Raw genomic sequence first — 23,211 nt, forward strand, 5'->3', positions numbered from 1 at the left:
TATATGGCGGGACTGTTGCACATTTATTTCAGAATCTTATACCGAAAGCGGCTGCTCTCTCGCCACTCGTTATTCTGTCACTCGCCGGTCATAGTTTTCAACGATTAAACGCAGGCATGAAGTTTTGAGATTCGTCAGTATCATCGCTGTTTACTGCCGATTCAAATTGGCATTCCAAATCAAATCTCTAAACAGAAAAGGCGTACTAAGGAGTGCTCTTACGCTGGGAATCGTATGAATGTTTCTTCGTTTCTTTAGTCTTCAGTTTTTGGTTGCTTTATATCTTTTATAAACTCTAACAAAACACTGCGATATTTGTTCTCTGCAATATACGGGAGGATTATGTCCACGTTGTTATGTTGTTTTCTTAGGATTTCTTGGGGGTTCCACGCGGACGGCTAATATGAGGTTGCCGCTGCTAAAGGAGACCTTGTAGATGGGTCCCTCGTAACTGTCGTACGATTTTAGTAGCAGCTCCTTTGATGCCAATTTGGAAGACGAGGATTTACGGGATCCAGACTGCTGGACGAGGCGGTCAAAGTCCCAGACGGACAGGCGAGCCTCCCCGCCGGCCACAACTAGGATATTATTGTCCATGTCGAATGCGCAGGAGTAGATTGTGGCCGTGTGGTGACTCAGGTAACGGATCATTCGCTCGGCGGGCAGGTCCCAGACAATTACCAGGTGATCGTCGCCTCCTGAGGCCAAGTAGCTCCCGCACGTGGAGAAGGCCAGAGACGTGACTCTCGCCTTGTGGCCGCTGAGCACACGCACCTGGCGGCCCTTCACTACGTGCCAGACGCGGACAGTGCAGTCCGACGACCCGGAGGCCAGGTAGTACCTGTTCGGGTGGAACAGACACACTTCCACGCTGGCCAAGTGGCCGGATAAGAGGCGCGCTGCTTGCTTCGTACTCTGGGCCCAGATTCGAGCCGTGCCATCCGCCGAGGCGGTGGCAAAGTAGAAGCCCAGGGGGGCATACACTACGCAGTAGACTGGGGCCAGGTGCCCCGTATAGATAACAATACAGCTCCAGGAGCGGAGGCACCACAGCCGCACGTTGGTGTCCCTCGAGCAGCTGACAATGTAGCGGTCGTCGGGGGAAAAGGAGCAGCCGTAGACAGCCCCCTGGTGGCCGTACAAGGTGCGCTTTACCCGCCTGTCCGACTCTCCCTTTTCAAGCGTCATATCCACCAGAGGCTTCGAGGAATCCACCGAGAAGACGTGCACCACGGAGACGGACGTGCCCAGTGCCACCATGTTGAACTCCTCGGAGAAGGTCGCACACAGAACTTTCTCCTGCCCAGTCATGGCCGTGTATAGGTAGACCGAGGGCAGGTGTTCCCGACTAAGCTCCTTGCGCTGCTCGTCTTCCGTCCGGCGCTTAATCTCATCATCAAGACACGGAGGGGGCGTGTACAATTGTTGCATATTGGCGTTGTGCCGGCGTCGAGAGTGCTTGGAGGGTTCTCCGTGCGTCTCGGGAAGAGTCCACAGCATGGTCTCCAGCTTAGGATGTCCCAGGAGGTAACGTTGCTTGGGCAGCTCCTCGTCGTCGTATTTCCGGAGGCGGATGTGGCCCATGATTTTGTCCTGTTGCCAAAACGGAATGCGCGCCAAGTGGATCAGGCACTGCGTATAGGCGTCCCGGGCCATCAGGATGTCCACCTTGTAGTGACCGTTGAGCAGCACTCGCGCCCTGGATGGCACCTCCGCTGGCCTAAGAATTTTCTTCAGCGTTGCAAGCCGCGGCCTGTAGGAGTCATCCAAGTACTTCCCGCAGTTCTTCACGAGGGTCGCGGCCCCGTCCACGTTGTCGCTGGCCACCATTTGCAAATAGGCCAGGACCAGCAGAGGATACAGCAGCTGCGAGATGTCGTATCTGAAGCGATCGCACACCGCCTCAACCATGGACAGCACGGCGTGGAAGGCCTGCTCGTACTGCTCGAACACCTCGTTCTGCTTGATGACCTTGAAAACGGGCTTCCCGGTGGGTTCCTGGCAGTGTTCGGTGGCACTGTCATCGTAGAACTCGGTTGCCTGCCTGCCAACCGTCTCCCTCCCACTTGGGGTCGATCGTATGCCAGCATTCTTCGAGCTGGTATACCCAAAAGGCACCTCGACTGTGTGCAGCGGCAGGTGCAACCAACTTTCCTTTCCTTTTCTGCAAATAGGATAAAGACTTTCCTCATTGTCCTCCACATCACTGAAGTCGGATTCCCAGCTGTGTGTGTCGTCAGAAAAGCAATTCAAATCCTCGTCATAATCCGTGCTGGGTTCCTTGGCAGCTTCGCTGGAGTTTGATTGGGTAGAGGTGATAAAGATATCCTGGTAGGTGGGATATTTAAACTGAAATGTGTCCTTATTTGCGTCCTCGAACAGAGGCATTGACGGCATCGGGCCACTATGCTCGTCCACGTCTATGGACGACGATTCCCCGATTAAATCTGCAATGCTACATGAAATTGGAATCGTATAATACATATGCATCTCGTAAATATGATCTGAAAACATTACCCCTTCGACTGTCCCTCATGGGATGCTTTGTAACGTTTTGGCGAAGAGCCCAAGTGGGGAAATGTCAGGTCACTCCATTCTTGAGGTTCGTCTTGCATTTCGGACTTGCCATCGGAGCTGGATTCCAGTGAAGAGCTGTCCTGATCGCTCGAGAAGTCCGATTCTCTCGCGCCCACTTTGGCTTTAAATTTTCCAATATTCTGATCGGTCTCCATATTGTTGCACTCTATCTCGAAATCCACCTCCGGCGCTTCTCGGACCTTTTTTTTCGCCTTGGACTTCTGTACTGACATTAGCTTTAATCTGATCCATTTATGAGATCTTCTATTATCATCTTATACTTACATGACGCTTCTTTGTTTCCTTGCTCATATTTTGAAACTTTTTTGAACGTTTCATTTCGCTTTGACAACGGAAAATGCCAGAGTCACTCCCACCAGTGTGACCTTATGCATGTGGCAGCAATTATAGTCTCATTAGGGGTATTCCAGGACGTATTGCATCGTTGAACTTTGTGCAGGAGAATTATAATCAGTCTAATTATATTTGAAAAATGTTTTAAATGATGCAGAGGCGCATTCAGGCTGAAAGATGATCGGAAAGCCGAGCTGAACTGAAGAAGCTTTCAAAATGAAGAGCTGAGATAAAAAAATTACCCTTTAAATTATTCTCTGAGTTTTTGAACTATTTAATGACTTTGCTAATCATTTATCGGAATCGGACGGATTGGACATCTGTACGTGTATACACAAGGTGTTCTATGCAAAACATTTTTGTTTTTTTTTTTTTAATATAATCAGCTCAAAAAGTCCCATTGAATTTAAGTTTTACCAAATCCTAATTATGGATAAATATGCACAAATACCTGTAAAGCTCAATGAAGTACTACCACCAAAAATATACCCATTTTTTAATAAAAAAAAATAAATATTAAACCCCAAATCAATCAGAAAAATTCGGTTTGGTTCGTCGAGTAAAAATGCTGTTGCATAATGATAGAAATATGTGATATCGTAGAACCTGCAGAGGCATAGATGTCTTGTACTATAAATAAGATTATTATATTCATATTTTATTTAAATAAATATTTAAATTAAAATGTAATAAATAGTGAATACTTTATAAGAACTGCACTAAAACTTCACTCACTTACAAATGCCATTTAAGAGAATTTTTCGTATATTTCAACAGCATTTCTGTAGTACTTTCCCACACCATTATCTCATCTCAAATGGGAAGACTTAACATTGTAAAATCAAATGACAGTGGCGCATAGCATACCGGTTGTGTACACACATTTAAATGCTTATTAAAATGCATGTTTCCAGATGAAAATTAGACAACCCCACACCAAAATGCCAATCCTGGCAATGGTCAGAGTGGGTCCTGGGGTGGAACAACGCTTGGAGCAACAGCATCAATTTCCGCAAAATTGCGCCACTAAATTACCATAACGGTTTGGGGTCCACCGAAGCCACCTCAAGCCACCCCACATTGCCTGCCTCAAAGCAGCCCCAAAAACCAAACGAAGACGAGCCAAAACTAACGGAAACATATTACGGCAACTTGAGAGAACCGAAACCCACAAAAAGGCGACAAGTGAGAGACAAAGACGAAGACTGAGACGGAGACGTAGACGGAGACGTAGACGGAGACGAGGGCTCCAGACAAATGCCGAGGAATGCCCAGAAAAACCGCCACAAACAAAGAAAAACATCGCGGAAAAACGCAAACATCAGCGCAATGCGGCAATGGAGTTACCTGAAGCGCCGCCGCCGCCGCCACGACAGATGGAATGGGGCATGGGGATGGGTCCTGGGTCCTGGGCGATGAGGTAGTGCCGGTAGGTGGAGGGGGGGTGGGGGGGAGGGTATGTCCCACAGGACTTGTAAATAGCAACATGGCAAACAAGTTAAAAAGTTTTCCTCTTGTTCTTTGGCATTTCTTTATGCCACACGGATGCCACAAGGGCCCCCTGGCCCCCGTCCCACGGCCCGGGCCCAAAACATAATCGTTTCTCATTTCAATGCTGGCGGTACACCCCAGATACCCCAGATCCTCCTCCAGCTTTCTGGTCGTGCTGCTGGCCCCGCAATTTAGTTTTGAGCGTAATTTCTTTTAATAGCGCCAGTCGACAGATAAAATTCAGCAAACCCAAAGAAGATGTCCTGTCCTGACACCTGACATTGCGCCCAGTGCGCCCAGTACGCCCCCACCTTGGTGGCAGGTCAAAGGTGGGGGGGGGGCCGGGGCCGGATATCGCAAGTAAATTGCTTAATTTTGGCCATGTCTCCAAGGTCTGGGCGTTAGGGTTTTTGTTTTGTTTTATTGGAGGGCAGGAGGCCGGCGGCAGGCAGCTTGACGTTTTCCGGGCCATGACGATTTCATTTGCATTTTATGATAATTGAACTTCATAAATATGTCACGCGGCAGCATCTTAAAAGTGCCAGAAGGTGAAGGTAAGCACCCCATTCCCTGCCCCTCCCCACCCCCCACGGTATGGTGTTGGCTTTCGTGTGGCATGTGCTTCATAATTATTTTGAAGTGTTGCCATTAATTTGAAATACTTATGGTCGTGTGGGTGGCTGGACGATAAACTGCTAAACAAGAGTGGATAGCGAAGGTTACAATTTAAATATGTTAAATAAGTATATAATATGTACGAAGAGGGTGTATCGTTACCAGCGATCGTTAAGTTGGTTGACACTCCAGTCCACTCCCGGGGTGGTTGCCCCGAGAGATTAACTAAGATTTGAATAAAGGTTTTGCTTAGAAAAAAGGTCGCTCTAGAAGTGACCTGGGGGCTGGCTTCGAAGGTACCACTGAGATCCAAATCGAAGCTAATTTGAGACTCACTTTAGTCAAGTGTCCTCTATTAACTTACTTCCAGGAAATCTCAAACCGAACACCACTTCAACGCTGAGGTTCTCATACAATATGTCCCCCACAACTCTTTGTCAGGGAAAAAAGGAAACATTTAACGCCTCATTAGAATCAGGACAGCCCGGCAATCCAACAAAGCAACGGCAAGGCATCCATCTTGAGGCAAACACACACAAAGGGGGATCGGGCGCCAGGGACAATGAATAAACTCTGGCATAAACAGGATATATGGAGGAATCCAGTAGAGAATCCCAGAGTGCGCGCCTGGCAGTAGCACGGCAATGAATATTAATGAGGTGTCATCAGTCTTTCGTCAAATTAAAACACACAGCGCCAGCGGCCCAGAACGAAGGAGTACGAGAACGTGAACGGTGAGACCTGGAGACCTGGAGACCTGTCAGGCGAAGCAGCCGCCGCCACCAGACGGCAAAGACATCTCTCTCCTTGAGTCCTTGGGTGCTGTGTTGTGTTTTGTTGTGTGCACATCCTGCGGTAACTTTTCTAATTGTTGCCAACACAACGCGAATAAATCAGCAGCCCAGCCAGAAAAGTGCCTGGAAACTAGCTCTGCTCCACTCCAGGGGTGAGAGGATTTTAAGCAATTTGTTTTGCCAGTAGTTGAGTATTCCATCAGTGTGCTTCCATCGGGGGGTGGAAACCAGAGGGTTGCACGGACTCCGGTATAGGTAAGAAGTCACGGCTTAACCCTTTCCGGGGCCGGGGCCGGGGCCAGGGCCAGGGAAACGCGTCGTCAGCAGTCAGCATCATCGTCACACTTCAGCGCACTATCATCACGCTTGTTTACACGCATAATTATGTGTGCCGGGATTCCGGGAATATCCATCCATCCAGCTCCAGGAGACACAGGAGCACAGGAGCACAGGATACTTGCGGCTTTTGGGGGCTGCCTCAGCAAACGATTTAATGCCTCGTGACAGATTTCTCACTTGAACTTAAGATGACGGGCGGTGTCACAATTTGAGGCTGATAATATGTTAATGAGGTTTGTTTATTTGATTTATATTCCCCTTGTCACGCGCCCCGCCCTCTCGTGCAAAAGGTGTCGAAGCCCCAGGGCAAACACAGGAGGGTTCTCGTTCTCGTTGCGGTTGTGGCCCATTGCCTCCTGTGACTGATGTTCATTCAAATCACAGTCAAGTGGAAGTTAATCGCTTGTCCGGTAGAGATTTTCCCACTCACAATTGTATAAATAAATTTATAAGATTTTGTTATGGTAAATAATGTGGCTTTTCCACTCAATGATCGAATGGGAGTGCCCTGAACGGGCTTCCTAATCGATGTTCTCCGTACGAGTCTGAACTGAATTTGAAGAGGTTTACCTTAAGGGAATCACATCTGCTTGGTACCCCTTATGTTTATTGTTAACGAGTGTTTAGATAATTAACAAATGCATTATGTCTGAATTGAATCTCTGGTAGTGAACATTTTGTGTCAGTGTGGATTTCGAATTTCAAATCGTCTACTCTCAGCAGCGCCCTCCAGTGTATGATCTTTAAAAGACCTCTAAAAGAACTTGCGTATTATTTTTGGCACAAAGCGTATCAGGGCACAGGTCAAAACAAATACGAAAATATTTGCTTGAACCTCTTTTTTGGCCAGCTCTTCGACCGCACGCATATCGGGCTGCAAGGCGCGAATCATTTTGATTGTAGAACTGCAGAATATTTAAATGTTAGACCACCCTTCACTATCGTATATTACTTTTCTTTTAACTTACGTTTGAAATTTTATTTCAATAGAATTTTAGTTGTACTTTTAGTTCTGAAGTTCTCTGTAGACTGACACATATCACAGGGTTGCCTTATACCAGGGATACAATTGAAAAACGATGTTTTTGGATAGGAAGGTAGGATAGAATAGGTGGGATATGGAACGTACTATTTTTACTCTCCATTTGATGCACCTCCAAGTTAAATAGAGAATGAATGGTGCGGAGCTGAAAATTAATTAATATTAATTATTAATAAAGCCAATGCGGACCCACTCTGAACAGAAATATACTGAAGTACTAATTTGTATAAACTGGCGAGGAGGTGTGCACTCTGTTCCTGCAACTCAAGTCAGCTTAGAGAGATCGTTTTCTGCACATCCTTTGATTTTGTAGCTGATTTTTTTAACTTACCTTTCTCCTGTTCTTTAGTAATTTTTTTGTTTTTTTAAGCACAATTTCACGTTTGTCTCTTCGATGTTAAGTTGGCGGTGGCAAAATATATTGATCGATCTTATCGATACATTGAATAAACTGCGATAGTATGTGCATGGATTTTAATAAATATTTATAATGTTTTAATCACCTGCTACTCTGTAATAAATTCCTCAGCAATTGTTGCTTTTTGCATTTACTATTTACTGCTTTTATTTTATGGGATTTAAAATTTTACACAGATCGATAGAACTTTCTCTACTGCAAAACCCCTATCCCTATTTACATATGTGTTGTAAAGGCTCGTTCATTTGAGAGACTGTTTTAGTTCAAAATTCTAGTCTATCGTGTCTTGTTGAGAGAAATCTGCATCTTTGTGCGTTCCTCGCAGGAAGAACAAGTTTCTGGAGATCATTCGAGTTTCCCTTTGGGCCGAGGCCTAAGCCAAATATCATGTTCTGCACCCATTAGTCCAAGCAGATTCCAGTGCACATTATTTCTGGCCAACGGCACGTGTTTGGACCGCAAACAGATGAATTCCTGCAGCAGTAGAGCACACAGGAGAGTGGTGAACCTGGAAGGACAACGAATTATGAGGCAGCAGGCAGCAGGCAGCGGCAGCGGCCACTCAGAGAGCAGTTGCGCATTCCGCCGGGAGGTCGGACTGGGGCTCAGGCTCCAAAGCAAAACTGCAATTCGTCCTCGGGGTCTTTTTTGTGTTAATAATAAATAAACGGGCCTTGCAACCGCCCCCCGCCCGTAGACGTGGCTGCTGCTGCTGCTTGTGTTTTGGACACACCGGAGCGCATTTTAATGGACGAATGCAGGCGGCAGTGGCTGCCAGGACCAGGCCCAGACCCCGGAGCAGAGCACACCTTTGCCCGGGGTGCATGTGTGACACCCGTAGTCTGTAGCCGGTAGCCGGTAGCCGTACAGTACCCCTCTGCGGCCAGGACTCTCGCTTGAAATACGGCATTTGCTCGTCCATCTTTTGATTTAGCACCGACATAAAAATGATTTATCAGTGACATTAAAATAATGCACACTGTGGCGCATTTTATGTGCGAATGGATTTTCGCGCCTTTTTGTTCTCGTTGCGAGTCCGTCGTCCTCTGCAGCAGCAGCAGCAGCGGCAGCGGCTGGTGGGTTTGGGGGCTGCTGCACATCGCACACATTTACCACTAGTCCTAGAGAGCCATAGAGCTTTCATACACAGGCAAGCAACCAACCAACCAACCAACCCCTGCTGCATCCGCACTCATAGTTGGCCCTCTCAAACAGCTGTCCGTCCGTCCGTTCGTCCGCTCGTGGGGTCTGTGTCAGTCTTTGTATGCTGCCGTCAGCCGAATGTTTTACGGCCGAGGTGTTTGTGACTGAGTCTCCTCCGGGTTGCCGAGGGGGTGCTGCACCTATCCCTGCCCTGGGGCCTCCCTGCCCCGCTGCTGCTGGAGCATCATAAATGTAAACTTTTATGCGATTATCGCGCTCTCTTTCTGGCTGCCAGGCCAGGCGGAGTGTGCAACGCCAGTATGTGGAAGGTGCACTGGAGAAAGTCTTTGGAAGACTTGAAGAAAGCTGCACAGCCTGGGAAGGGCGGGGGATCTATAGATATCAGATAAGAGCTGTTTGTTTCTTTTGAGTTTGAACTGGGAATAGGTTTGGAAATCCTTAAAATTGAACAGATTTTCTGTCGTTAGGTCTTCAAAAAGTTGACACAAGCTCAGAAACTATAACTAAATCGAGCTCTGCCGTTAAGGAACAGAGATTATCAAAGTATGTTCCCTATTTAGGACTTCTGTTCTGTTACGATATAGGATACGATTTCTTCAAAGCATTACGATCTTGTTTCAGGCTTAAATAAATCCTTTCTTCTGGTATCATTTCTACTTTCTTCTGGTTTAAAGTTTGCTCTAAATTCTTTTCAGCAAAGATCCCTTGTATATTTTCTCTCAGTGTAGTTCTTGTGCTATTTGAAATGTGCCATAATTTGCACCCAGATGTGTGACACAGCAGCAGCAGCAGCGTGCGAGAGACGGCTGGCTGGCTATCAACTGGAACGCGGCTAGGATGTGCCACCATGCCACCATGCCACACACACACACACACACACGCGCGCAGAATAGACGACAACATATGCCCCCCGTGCGGAGCCTGGAACTCATTAGAGCGGGCGTCCCTCTTCCTGCCCCTCTCCCTTTCCCTGTGTGTGTGTGTGGGGGGGGGGGGGGGGGAGGGGTTTAATGAGGACACAACATGAGCCATGGAGACGGCGCAGGCGCCTGCACACACAGAGAGAGGAGTAGCAGCAGCAGGACGGACAGTAGATAGGACATGGACATGTGCATGCACATCTGCAGACGTCGCTGATTGCCTGGGCTCCCAATCTCAGTGGCCCATGGCCATTCCCCATGCCCGAGACCAGTTGGCAGCGTCAGCATAATTTCCTGATGCTAAATGCCAAACGCAGGACGAACAGGACGAACCAACGAGCCAGCCGAGCACTTAAGCCCATCCGCCGCCGTTTGCCATTCGACGACTCTCGACTGACCGACTGCCACCGCACCGAAAACTGGGGAAAAGTACGAGTAGATTGGGTCTGGGATTGGGCCAGGGCCAGGGACAGGGCCAGGGATTGGGAGTAACCCGAATGGGAACAGAGGCGGGGTGGGGGGGTACAGGCACAGGATGAGGGCAGAGGAACAGAGTGATAGCCAGCCTGCCTGCATGCCTGCCGTAGTTGTAGTTGTGGCTCTGTGTCATTGTCTCGCTTTGGGGCACAGGAGCACCAAGAGGAGGCACCAGCATCAGGGCAATTTAGAGAACGGCGCACACACACACACCGACACACCTGTTTTTGGGTAATTTATCTCGAAGAATTATTATTTCAAATATTTTGGCGGGCAGGAGGCGGGAGAGCCGAGAGATCCCAGAGAGAACACAGAGACGGGAGGGCGACGCACCGAAATAAAAGGATTTTAAAATGGTCATTTGATATGAATTATGCGCGTTGGTGCAATTACAGGAACTCCCAGACCCAGACCCAGACCCAGTCCGAGACCCCCGCTGGAATCCCATATACTCGCATAGAGAGACCCTTAGCCATGGCCACCACCATTCCTCACTTCATTTCCTCCACCCACTCGGGGTTGTGTGATGCCTTTTGTCTGACGCTGTGATGCGGTTGTCTGACGCTTAAAAGAGGCGGATCCTGCTCCTGTTTGGCTTGTTTACTGGCCTCGTCCTCCTCTGCCCTCCCCTCTGGGTGGTCCGCGACTTGGACTTCATCGTTAAATAATTAAATCAGCTGCTAGACTAATATATTTCTCTTAATTGCGAGTTGCTCATGGCCGAGAGAGGGAGAGCGAGAGCCATTTGGCCACCCATTTCTGATTTATGTGCCATATAAATAGCGCCAATAGCTAATATCGCTGATGGGATGCATATGCAGGCGGCTGTAATGGATTGGTATTGGGATTGGGACCCCAAATGAATGGCTTGCTAGGGGTTGTTCTAGGGAGCATATAATGGGAGCCATAAAGAGGCCAAGTGAATGGAAAATCTGCTAATATTTTGGGTTTTTTAAAAGAGTTCGAGTTTTTTTGTCCTTAATTTCTCTCCACTTTTATGAATCTTAAAATTGGCAAAACTTCTACTCAAATCTGAAATCAATGAAAAATCAACAAAAATGTTAAAAATAATTGCCGCGACACCCAGAATTTCTGTCCTCCCCCCGAAAATGTCCTGCCAAACGGGTGGAAAAAAAAATAGGAAAAAATTGAAAAAGAAGGAAATGTAAAAATAATCGGCAATAAATTTAGCAAAAGTGTCGAAAACGGCACACACACACACACACACACACACAGAAAGACCAGAAAGTAGAGAGTGAAAGGAGTGGAAGGAAGTCTCAAACGGGGCAGAAATTCGGCCACGCCAAGAACTCATAGTTCAATGTCCTGGGCAGGCGATGCCTGATGCCTGCTGAATCCTGCTGGCTTCCTGGGGTGGAAGCGGACTGGCGGCAGGGGACAGGGGACAGGCGAAAGGGGCCAGGTTCGGGTTCGTGGCAACCGCATTTATAATAAATTGAATTGTAATAACTCAACTTCAATCAAAAATCATAATTCATGGCGTTCGACAGGCCAGAACCAGAACCGAACCGAACAGCAGACTGAGACGACGACGACGACGACGACTGGTGGCGAATCCTGAGCTCTGGTTCTGGTTTTCGATCCTCCTGCTGTCCTGCCAGAGGATGTGTGTGTGTTTGCTTCCGTACGAGTATTTTCTTGGCTTTTTTAATATACTCTTTCTATACGGTATGATGATTTTTGTTAGAAGCTAGAAGTATCCCTAGGTCTGGTCTTTGCGTGGACCTTTCTCGAGGAATCACTGGATCTTTCCAGTGTATCCCAACCTTCGGTCCTTGAAACCTAGCCTCCTTGTTGCTCGTTCTTTTTTTTATTGCCCCGCAAGTTGCATTGGCGACGCAGCCGAAAATTATAAATCTACGATTTGACATGAAGACGCGCGCACATGGTGGCATGGTGGCATGGTGGCATGGTGGCGGCATGGGTGCGCTGTGTGTGTGAGGAGTGGTTGCAAGACATGGATTTATAGACGAAGACATAAATACAAGTGCCACATCGGAGCAGGAGCTGGAGCTGGAGCTGGAGTGGAGTGCTCCTGCATCGAATCGACTGGCCAAAGACACTGGCAAAAACATTGAAAGTGCCTGGCCCTGGCCCCTCGCCCACCACTCGCCCCCGGCAAAGGCGGAACACGCTCAAAGCCCATAAATATCCTGCCAGTTTTCCTCCTGCAACCTCCCAGATCCCAGATCCTTGCCACTGGGAGGGGGAACGCATTTTAGGTGAAAATAATCACCGCTTCACATGAAATCATTTGGCCCAGAACCGAATGCCAAAAAGGAAATGCAAGCGGCGCCAAAATGGGATACTACCAGGGACCATCCAACCAACCTCTCCAAGAAGAGTGAAATAAATTCAAAGTTCGCCCCCATATCAAGGGCAAACAAATCAAAAGTGACAATTTTCTGCTTTCTGTGTGGGCCGCCCGGGGGGTTGGGGGTGTGGAAATCGTTTAAATGATTTTTAGCCTTGATTTGTGGAGAACACAAGAGGAACGACCTTTTAATGTTAGAGTTCAATGTGTCCAAAGATTGTCCCAGCAAAAACAATTTATGAGGATCTCCCCAGGAAGTTACTCGCAGCAAAAGGCGATTTTGATTTCGAATAGTTTCTCTTATTTTATTTGGTATTCATGAATCATAAACATGGCCAAATAAATCTTTAACTATCAACAAAAGAAAGGAAAGATTCTACTGCTAAAAAGAAAAGTGGAATATTTTAGTGGGCAAAAGAAAGAGCAATTTTGTCAAACTTCCGTTGGTTTCTTGAATGGGAAAAAGGACTTTAGTTTTGGCTCAACGAAGTCTGTATTCTCTACGATTGAAATGGGAACAAAATGGAGGGTTATCCAAGGATTATAACCCGATTGGAAAGGTTCCTCAAATGAAGTTAATGAATCTATAGACTTTAAAGTGTATTCTTTATGAAGCCTCCCACATATCGTTGACCCTGCTTCAGTTTATCGCTTATTCTGTCCCTTATTCTGACATCGTAATAATTAAATCCCTGCCAAAAAGTAAGGTTAGGGTAACGCACATAATGGCAAACAAACCATTTTTCAATGTTACCCAACTTTTAGCAAACATAAAATGTTATTACATATTTCTTTCTTTTTTGTTGATACCCTGGACTTGTAGAGTTTGAAGGTATACGCGTACCTTAAGCTCTCTTTTCAGATGTAAAATCTTCAACAAATATATGTACATATATTAATCTTCTGGTAATCTTGTTTATTTCATTTAATTTAATTGAAATCAAAACTTGTCTCGTGGTGGCGTTCGATTTCAAAGATAATCGGCACGAAGAGAATTAGGGAAACTGCGAATATCATCCATGAGGCGTTGCACACTTTCTTGACGCCGGCTGCGGTTACTTTGGCGACTGTAGAGATCGCGTTACGAAGCGATTCCGGAACCAATCCTCCGATACGCTCTCCAGCTGACTCGTTGTGGTTCTGCCGTTCATGGGATGTATTTTCCACTGGTTCGGACATTTTCTTTTAATTTTACAATTTGTTTTACTGTCTACCAAAAATGTCTTAATATTTGTAACAAAACAATTGAGGAGTGTTGTCAGAATTTTGTCGAATCCATAACACAAATGCTCGAATATAATTTAAAGCTCGAAGGTAACTTTGTGAGAAAAATATTAATTGTGGATTTACACAAAATACATCAAATATCTATCTATATATATATGGTATATATCCAATCACGGCTGCCATATGAAAAGGTTGGAATTCGCCAAAAAATAAAATAAAATTCGCCAATTTTACTACCTAATTATCAAAATATTTATCTAGAAAGGATATATTAGTGTTAACGTCGTGTCCGAAAATTCATCCTTCTATGAGACTGAGTCAAACACTATTTATGTATATCCAAAATCTTTCAAATCTATAAAATATAGGTCCTGCAGAACTTGTAAAACTGGCCTGCCTCTGTTTTCCAATAAATTAGGTTTACTTAATACGTTTTCCAAGACTTATTGAAAGTCTATATTAAATTCAGGAAAAGCTGAAAATATCAGAAGCTGAAGTGGCTTTTGAGCTCTTTTCAGCAATAATCTACGAGAGCCTGGAGCCACTTTCAAATGGCAAAAAAATTTATGGCCGCTATTTATATTGTCTTTGCTCAAAGGGTATCCTAGAGTCCTAAGACTGTTCAAACTTGTATTTTTTTCACTCAGTCTCCAAAGTATTTTAATGTTTATTTATATGTAGATTTTTTTGTTGCTGTATTATTGCAAAAAGGACGCGACCCCAAAGGGGACTTTTGGTCAAAAAGGTGGCGGATGTTCGTCGCCGGATTTCGGGATACTCGTATATTTTTTCTAGTGTCATAAAAATAAAAAAAAGGAAAGCCCAAGCCCAAGTACGCAACACCTTTGGTACTGAAAGGACATTCAACAAAAGAGCAGGCGGAAGTAATTTACAATTTGGTAAAAGAAATGAAAATCAGACATAAAAGCAAACACAGAAGCGGGCAGGATCACAGGATGTGTCTGGCCGCGACGTAAATTGACAAGATTTATTTTCAATTAAAACAAGCGCAGCGCATTATCCTTTTTGCAGGAGGACGACGACGACGAGGACGACGGCACGACGACGTGGCTGCTTCCAACACTTTTATTGGCAGGCAGCATTTTATGTTTCATCTCAATTGACAATAAATCAAAAGCAGTCGACGCATTTCAACATTTTGCACATTTTGGGGAAGAACATTTTATGCGCAAAAGGTGCCAGGAAGGGGGACGGGACGCCCGCCTGCCACCCCTAAGCCGCAACCGCATACACAGCGGCAGCGTTGATGAATGACGAAGGACATGCACATGCAGGCCGAACCGGGCCAGTGTCAGTGTGTGTGCGCGTATATACGAGTATGTGTGGCCGCAAGGACACGCACAACGATTGGCTGCACGTCGACGTGCAATAATTTCATATGTCCTGGCGAGTAGCACCCAACAAAAGAAGCAAGAAAGGAAAGTCCCGTCCCTTGAAGGTCGAACGCGGATACCCTTTGCAAGCTTTTGCTGCAGATCCCCCTCTGCATTTCAAACATATAGGGGAAAACATACTACCCCATTTAAGAGTATAAAAAGAAAAAGAAAAGAGCACACAGTGGCAGAATGGGAGGGAGGGAGAGATACTGAGGTGGGATGCAGTGCAGCCGCCTCTCATTGTTGTCCCCGGTTATTTATGGCCCATTAAGGCAAGCGGCAATTGCACATGTGTTCTTCACACTGACAATCCACCGCGTGCGCCACTGCCACCTCCTGCTGCCACCGTGCCTCTCATGTGTGTGTCCTTCTTGTTCTTTGATTCGAACTGCTTTCCCTTTTAATTGTTTCGGCCCAAGAGAAAGCACAAATGTTAATAATTACACCTTCCCAAAGGCCAACTGCAACGCCTGATTCGGCATGAGTGTTCAAGGGGATGTCCCTTTGTCTAATAACCATAAGATATAATTCATTTCAAATCGTGTTTCTCCACTGGAATTTATGACAGTTCCCCATCCACATCCCATCTCTCTGTCTCGCATTCACGCACGCAAAAAACAATTATGACTCTTACTCCTACTGCTGGCACTCTCTGGGCCCCATTCCGTGGCACATTTAATTGCCTTTGGCCAAAGGATTCGAATGGAGACATTAGAAAAATCTGTCGCCGTCAGGACACAGGACACACGTCGTTCTGCCCAGGCTGAAGGTCGTTAAAATGTTTGAATTACATGGGGAACGTAAGGCGGAAATGGATCCATGGATCGTGCTCTCATACAATGTGTGCTCTAGAAGTTTATTGGATTTGACAGCAGAGACAGCTGGTAGTAAGCCATTGATTGGCCAGGAATGAAATGGATACTTGGCCTGAAGAGGCGACTGCAAAGAACAAGCCAAAAATCACGATTATTTTAAGGAAACACTCCCAATACTCCCTATAGCCAAGTCCCAACCTATCACAGTCCTGGGAGCCCCTGTTACGCTGTTCAAATCATTGCTAAATGACAGAATAAATAACAAAGTAAATAAATTTGACCAAGAGACAGCGACTCGAAGGACATAAGCCACTGCAGTCTCCAGTCTTGCAACGCTTTGGTCTGCCCCGTCCTGTTGCAGGACACAAATTTATGCGACATCCAAGTGTAGCGCAAGCTGCGTTTCACTGTCGTGACACAAGGATATACCCAAGACGGCGAGCTGTCCTATGCATTATCCTTGTCAAGTGTGTGGCCAGGAGACAGACAGTCTAAAGGAGCGCATCAGAGGCACTCCTTTGAAGATTTCTTTAGAATGAAAACATGCTCCAGGCTCCATCCAGCTTGTATATCGATCAGGTACATCCAGATCAGAGCTAAAATACAGAATTTTATTGAAATTAATCCCTGAACTAATGGAAATGGATAAAACTTACCATTAGAAGGCTGTTCGGGTAGGTAGTCCTTGCTTTCAGCCTTCTTGGCGCTGAATGTTTAATTCTGCCAGCTGAAAAATGCATAAATACCATTTTAATTAGAAAATTAGCTGAAAATATGCAGCTCACGTTAATCGCATGACATCGTTGTTGTTGTTGCAAAATGGAGCTACCATTGCCAGGGCGAAATGGAAAAGAGGTTGAACCTGCTGGCTGCTGGCTGTTGGGTGCGGGGTTCGAGGTGCGGGGTTCGGGATGCTGCTGGGAGCTCATGCAATATCCAGGAGATGCGACAACAACCGACTGCATGGCTCTGTTCTGGTGTGTCCTCGCAAACCCATTGCCTCGTCCTGACACTGGAAATCATTGCCACTCGCTGGAGTGGCTTTGGGTTCCTGCCTCTGTGCTGCTCTCTGGCTGTTTGTTGCGACAAATGCCGTTATAATTATTTATACCGTAAGCACATTTTATGGTGTCGCAATTTTAAAATGCAATTAGAAGCGCTCACTCTCCCGCTCTAGTATAGAGCTCCCCCTCCAGGGGGGGGCAGAGTGCCAAAACAAAGCGAAAAAAGGGAATCGGAAATGTAATAAAAGGTTAGACGGGAAATTGTAATTCTTAATGGAGTTTTGTCATTTTAGTCCAAAACAAAAACAAAAAAAAAAGGAAACCCAAATAAGGATGTTATGCAGGCATCACCTGGAGCTCTTCCACTCATCCCAGGTGTATCTACCACTCATTGGCTTGTATCTTTATCTGTGTATTCCCCACTCTAGCACCTGTATTGGTGTACCTCTGCTCCTGGCTTATTGGGTTTCGTTATTGAACAGCCGCCACACACCTTGGCCATATAAAAACTCATCTCTCCGCCAGCGGAATCGTTCGAATCGAATCGAACGAGCGGCAAAACCAGCAGCTGTCGCGATTCTGGAATATTACAAAATATGTGTACAGTATGTTGCAATTTTTATATTTAGTGAAACTTACATACATTTTCGGCAGTGTTCCTTCCTGCTCGTAATGTTGTGGACATCTGGAGGATGATTGAACCAAATTTTCCTATAAATTTGCATACAATTTGGTTGGAAATTGGGTAGCGGCCTGTGTTTCATTCCAAAATATAAGGTATTTCTGTGAAATATCAAAAAAGCAAAACATTTGCATTAGAAATGAATTTTTAAACCCAATTCCGTATCAAAATCTATCGCTTATTGAGTTCCAAAGCCAAACCCTAGCATTTCTCCTCTAAGTAAATGAAATTTCTTTTGTCCAAAAGATTCCAGGCTCCATCCCAACTACGACAAACATTTATCGGCTGCGGTCGTAAACCATTTGCAGCAATTATCTTTGCTAAGTTCGTTCGATGCCTTCGGGGAAATATGCGGCAAATTAATATGGGATGGGGTCCCCCCGCCGGACGAAAGGAGTCCGGTAAGAAAACCCTTTCTCGCCTGCCGAATGCTGCCAATGGGTTTTTAAGCGCAAGTTTTGCTTAATTTATAACGAGGATTACAATAAACAAACTAATCTACGGCAATAAACACTAAAAATCCCCCGAAAAACTGCTGTCGCAGTAGCCGAAGCCCACGACAGGAACAGGACCAGCAACAGGACCAGGGACAGGGACAGGGACAGAGACACTATCACGGGGCAGGACTCTTGGGCATTGGATTTGCTGCGTCTTGTTTTTTTTTTTGTTCTTTTATAAGTTAAATCGCAGGGAATCCTTTGGCCTTTTAAATATGCCATTTCCGTTGTGAGATTATTTTTCGATATCGTATGATTCGAGATGTTTACGAGTGTCCAGTGTCCAGAGGGGATCCCGGTCCCGGATGCGGCTGCAATGACCACCACCAGATAGGCATCGTCAACCCCATCGCCCCCACCATCGCATCGCTGGACGGGCAGAGGGTTAATGTGCGTGCTTCACCCGCTCGGGCCCTTTTTCTATTAACAATAAATTTGTACGATTTTTATTTTCGACCGCAATGAGGTTCTGCTTAAGGCTGAGGTGTGGAAGGGACATTTTTCAAGGAGAGATACAAGACACAAGGGAAACCCGCTCAGATTTCATCAATCTGAAGCCCATAGTTGTGGTTTTTCATTGCAGAAAGGGTGTTCCCTCTTTAAATGTATTTATTTTATTTTAATAATTAAAATATGTACAGAAAGTACATTGCAAACCCTTTTCTAACTTTCTTTGGTGAAATTTTCCTTCAAGAAACTATAATATTTTCCATGTTTTATAGATATCTTTCCCTTCTAATATGTAATTATCCAAATGCAATGCCTAAAGAAAAGTTTGGAGGCAAAGCTATCTCTTCGTTCCATCATAGATAGGAGAGTACTTGTGTGTACTAAACCCATGACCAATGGACCGATGGACCATGGGACAGGGATTGGGATTGGGATTGGGGCACAGATGAGGGACAAAACAAATCGACAAAACGGGATGCGATGCGCGTGATGCCCAAAAGGATGCCATTAAGGACAACGGTTACAATCGTTAGTGAAGCCATTAGTTTGTAGCGCCAATATGCGAAAATCACACACCCAGAAGGACACATGGGGCAGGCGGCGTGCGGTGTGGCGGGGGGGGGGCAGAGCGGGCGGACAATGTTGCAGAGTAAGTGTATAATTGCAAGTGGCACACACAGCTTTTTCGGGGCAAAAAGCGAGATATAACATGTAATAACTTTGGCAGGAGAGAGACCCACAACCGGACACGGGACATGGGACGGCACAGAAATGTCCATCTTCCACTAATGTGTCCCGGGCTTGGATTGGATACGAATCTGGACAGCAGGATGAACGGAGAAAGAGAGTCCGGAGTGAGAGTCACGAAGTTGGCAACGACAATGGCCCCAGCAACGAAACAATAACAATAAAACAAAGGCCGAGGCCACTGGGCAACGGGGCAACGGGGAAACGGGGCTGGCAACCAATGTACGAGTAACTGAAAATAATTTCAGGGATATTATCGCCACCGTCGGCAGATGTCCCAAGTGCGATATGAGGAGAGTCCAGTCGGCCCGAGAGCCGCAACTGGATCTCGATGTGGAGTTGGAGCACAGCTAAAGGACACGGGCGCATCAACATAATGTCTACTTTACAATGTGGATAAAGTTGCAAAGAAAACGAAATCACATCCATATCGTCAGAGAGAGAGAGAGAGAGAGAGAGATGGTGGGAGGGCAATCCACTCAGCCCACACCTGGAACAAAACTCCGGGAGTGGAGTGCGACAGGACATCCAATTGTCTGATGGTCGAATCGAAGCACAACCCCCTTTGGAGCACTCACTGGCCACTCGCACGCCACGTTGCAATAAGTTACCTCTGCCTTGACCATTACGACGATGCCACGGATGGTGCTGCTCCCTGCTGCCTGCCTGGGTCCTGGACACTCTCCACTGGCATGGCACAGCCGGAGACAAATCCGAAATCCATACTCGTAAACAAATGCAACTAATCGCCGTTCATGTTGAACGTGTTCACGGCTAGGCAAACGTGAAATTGTGGTCAGCCACAGTTCCAGCTTCCACAGCCCACATCCCAAATCCTCATCCACTCGTGGATATTCCTTCCACCTGCAGCATCCATTTTGTACGGGGCTTATGGCTTTGATTTTGATGGCAGTTTTTAGAGTGAAACAAGCCAACATCTAGCCCAGCTTAGGCCACAGATGAATTATGGCTTAAATAAACCAAGACATGTATACAAGGCGAGAACGTTGAAAAGCCTTGGCTTGGGTTTTTCTTTATAAATTATAAATTACTACGTTATTCGCTGTTCCAATTTCCCACAAGCAAATAGACTCTTTCTCCGTGCGAATGACAGGATAGACTTCTTCACACTTTTCTTTGCCAAGAAGGCCTTGAAATTAGTTTCTTATATTCGATTTACGGTTTTGTGCCACGAAGTTAAATATATTCCATTAGTAATCCTGATTTTCAAGGGATAACAGCTTGGTTTCTATAATTCCCAGGTATTATTTTTTGTAAATTTGATTTTCTCGTAATCTAAATTTCAAATACCACAAGTTAAAATGTCGACAGAAGACTTGGACGGCTGGGACGATTTTGAAGCATGGTTGGCCATGCAGGATACCAAAGATGATGCTTCGAATGAAGATGCCGCGGATCGTGAATGCCTTCAGGGTATTAGCCAGCAGAAGGAGGAAGAAGAGCTTGAACAGCGCAAGGAAATCCTGCCAAAGGCCGCAGATGGCTCTGACGAAAGTGATATAGATGGGGCGGAGTTTAACGATCCCTCTCAGATGACACTAGAGCAGTTGGAGAAGGCACAAAGAATATACTTACGCCGCTTGAAGCGCGAGGAATCGAAGGAGGGAACGTGCTTGAAGCAGGAAGAGTGTTTGGAGCAGGCAGAGTGTCTGGAGCAGGAAGAGTGTCTGGAGCAGGAAGAGTGTCTGGAGCAGGAAGAGTGTCTGGAGCAGGAAGAGTGTCTGGAGCAGGAAGAGTGTCTGGAGCAGGAAGAGTGTCTGGGGCAGGAAGAGTGTCTGGAGCAGGAAGAGTGTTTGGGGCAAGAGCGCTTCCAGATGCGTCGCAAAAATCTGAGGCGCCAGCGAGCAATTAATGATCGTACCACTGCCCTCCAGCGCTTGCACAACGAGCGTCTTCAAAGATTAGAAAAGAAATCGAATGCCCAGCGCCAGAAGGACAGAATCTTCAAATGGATGGAAGATGACCGCCGGGATCGGGCTAAGCTCAGCAATAAGGACAGAAGGCTTCCGCAAGTGTCGAAAGTGAGGCTAAGGGCATCAGATATCTACTCTGACAACTCCAGCGATTCGTCCTCGCCAAATGAGGCAGACGACAACGAAAAACGCCAGCCCATGAATGCCAGTCCAACATTGCTCAGCAGCTTGGATCAGCTTAACAGCGTGATGCTTAAACGGAGCCAACTAATAAGTTTTGTCGACAAGCCCATATTCGGGCAGACGGTGATCGATTGCTTTATACTAATGCCCAATACCAATCTACGGTCGACCATCTACCAGATCACTGGCCTGGTTCACACGGATGTGACGTACCAACTGGGACACAAGACAACGGATTATCAATTGAACGTACGTCACGGTAGACTGGAGAGATTGACCCGCTTGGACGCCGTTTCCAATAGTCCAGTACCAGCTGTGGCATTCCGAAATTGGATTGATAGCTGTGAGAAGGATAACTGGGTCCTGCCGGAGCTCTCGCTGATCACGAAGAAGGAGCAAGACATCAAAAAGGCCACCAATTACATTTTTACCGAAGACGATGTGGCCGATATAGTTAAAAAGAAACGCGAGTCGGGCCTGAGTCAGGAGAAGGTCGCTGTGCGGAAAATACGTCTGATCGAGGAGCGCGACTTGGCTCTTACCAACAACGACCACGAGAAGGTCGTTCGCTTGGACAAGGAGATTAAGGAGATCGACCAGGATCAGGATCAGGACATGGCGAATTTTGGACAGAAGGTGCCACGATTCGGGGGTTCATTACGTAGTGGCCTTACCCCATATGTTCCAAAGAATCCAGTACAAAAATCGGAACAGCGCCGTGAAGCCGCTCTTCTTCCAGCCTTGTCGCGTTGTCACAAGCATACTGGGCCATCAGATATACCGCGTCCTCAAGTCCCTCCTGTGACTAAGACTCCACATATACCGCGATTGCCTCAAACAGCTCCTCTGCGCAAAGGCATCTCAGCTGCTCCTCGCCGTCCACGGCCTTTGCCTGCCAAAAGATGCTTTCCTGAGAGTGCTCCCAAGCCACTAGATACCAGTCTGGAGCGCTACATAAAGCGCAAATACAAGAAAAGTGCCCTGGGGAAACGCAGTCCAGAGCCCGTTGCCGAAGTCCCTGAAGTTGTGGCGCCGCAGGAAGCGAAGAAAGATGCCAGCCTTTACGATTTGCACGATTTTCATGTGGACGTAGATACCTCGGTGTTAGGTAGGTAGTATAAGAGAAGCAGGACATCTATATGCTTGTATATGCCTTGCTTTATTTGTAGCTCCTTTCGATTCGCTGTTTGGAAAAGAGGAAAGTCCGGATCCAGCTTTGGAGCAGCCTACAATTTGAGACCAGATGTATAATAATATATGCTTAATCTTTAATAATATTACCAGCTTTTCAATACAGAACAGAAAATAAGGTTCCTTCACAGTTCTCCCGCAGTAGATGCTAATTGAACAACAATTAAGCCAACAAATAGACACAACTCGTCCTCTCTCTCTCTGTCTCTCTCCTTCCAATAGACACGCCGCAGCCTGTCAACACTGCTGCGTGGTTGCGGTGGGACGCTGCTCCGAATCAACCATTCCATTCCTGTGACGCCAAAAGCCTGTCCTAATCCAATCGAGTGCGGTTGTTAGGCAATTGGGGGACTGGCTTCATGGGCAGTCTACAATGGGCGTTGTTTTTATACACTTAATTCACAGATTCCCTTGCAAAACGATATAGATTTCGCCATTTCTTTGGAAGCGCGATTTCGATAATGGAAATGAATATCGATAGCCCTATCGAACCTTGGAAGCTTGGAATGTTTGCCGATGTCGCTATTGGAAAGGAGTATCGACAGGTAGGACGATCGA

At 46.4% G+C, this 23,211-nt stretch overlaps 3 protein-coding genes across 3 annotated transcripts; 1 reads left to right on the forward strand and 2 right to left on the reverse strand.

The window, feature by feature from the left end:
• Nucleotides 1–354: 354 nt before the first annotated feature.
• LOC6593618 (transcription initiation factor TFIID subunit 5) lies at nt 355–2,921 on the reverse strand. The gene is made up of 3 exons (XM_002018951.2): nt 2,863–2,921; nt 2,518–2,798; nt 355–2,455 (listed from the first exon to the last, which is right to left on the reverse strand). Exons 1-3 carry the CDS (start codon nt 2,914–2,916, stop codon nt 355–357), a joined length of 2,436 nt encoding a protein of 811 aa, XP_002018987.2. The 5' UTR covers nt 2,917–2,921.
• A 3,814-nt stretch (nt 2,922–6,735) lies between these two features.
• LOC113565532 lies at nt 6,736–7,190 on the reverse strand. The gene is made up of 2 exons (XM_026987826.1): nt 7,139–7,190; nt 6,736–7,075 (listed from the first exon to the last, which is right to left on the reverse strand). Exon 2 carries the CDS (start codon nt 7,060–7,062, stop codon nt 6,925–6,927), a length of 138 nt encoding a protein of 45 aa, XP_026843627.1. The 5' UTR covers nt 7,063–7,075; nt 7,139–7,190; the 3' UTR covers nt 6,736–6,924.
• Nucleotides 7,191–20,689: 13,499 nt separating this feature from the next.
• LOC6593616 (RNA polymerase-associated protein Rtf1) lies at nt 20,690–22,712 on the forward strand. Its single transcript, XM_002018949.2, has 2 exons — nt 20,690–22,570; nt 22,632–22,712. Exons 1-2 carry the CDS (start codon nt 20,719–20,721, stop codon nt 22,697–22,699), a joined length of 1,920 nt encoding a protein of 639 aa, XP_002018985.2. The 5' UTR covers nt 20,690–20,718; the 3' UTR covers nt 22,700–22,712.
• The last annotated feature ends 499 nt before the right edge of the window (nt 22,713–23,211 follow it).

This window comes from Drosophila persimilis, unplaced genomic scaffold, assembly GCF_003286085.1.
Source record: "Drosophila persimilis strain 14011-0111.01,24,50 unplaced genomic scaffold, DperRS2 tig00000124-arrow-pilon, whole genome shotgun sequence".
NCBI lineage: Eukaryota > Metazoa > Arthropoda > Insecta > Diptera > Drosophilidae > Drosophila > Drosophila persimilis.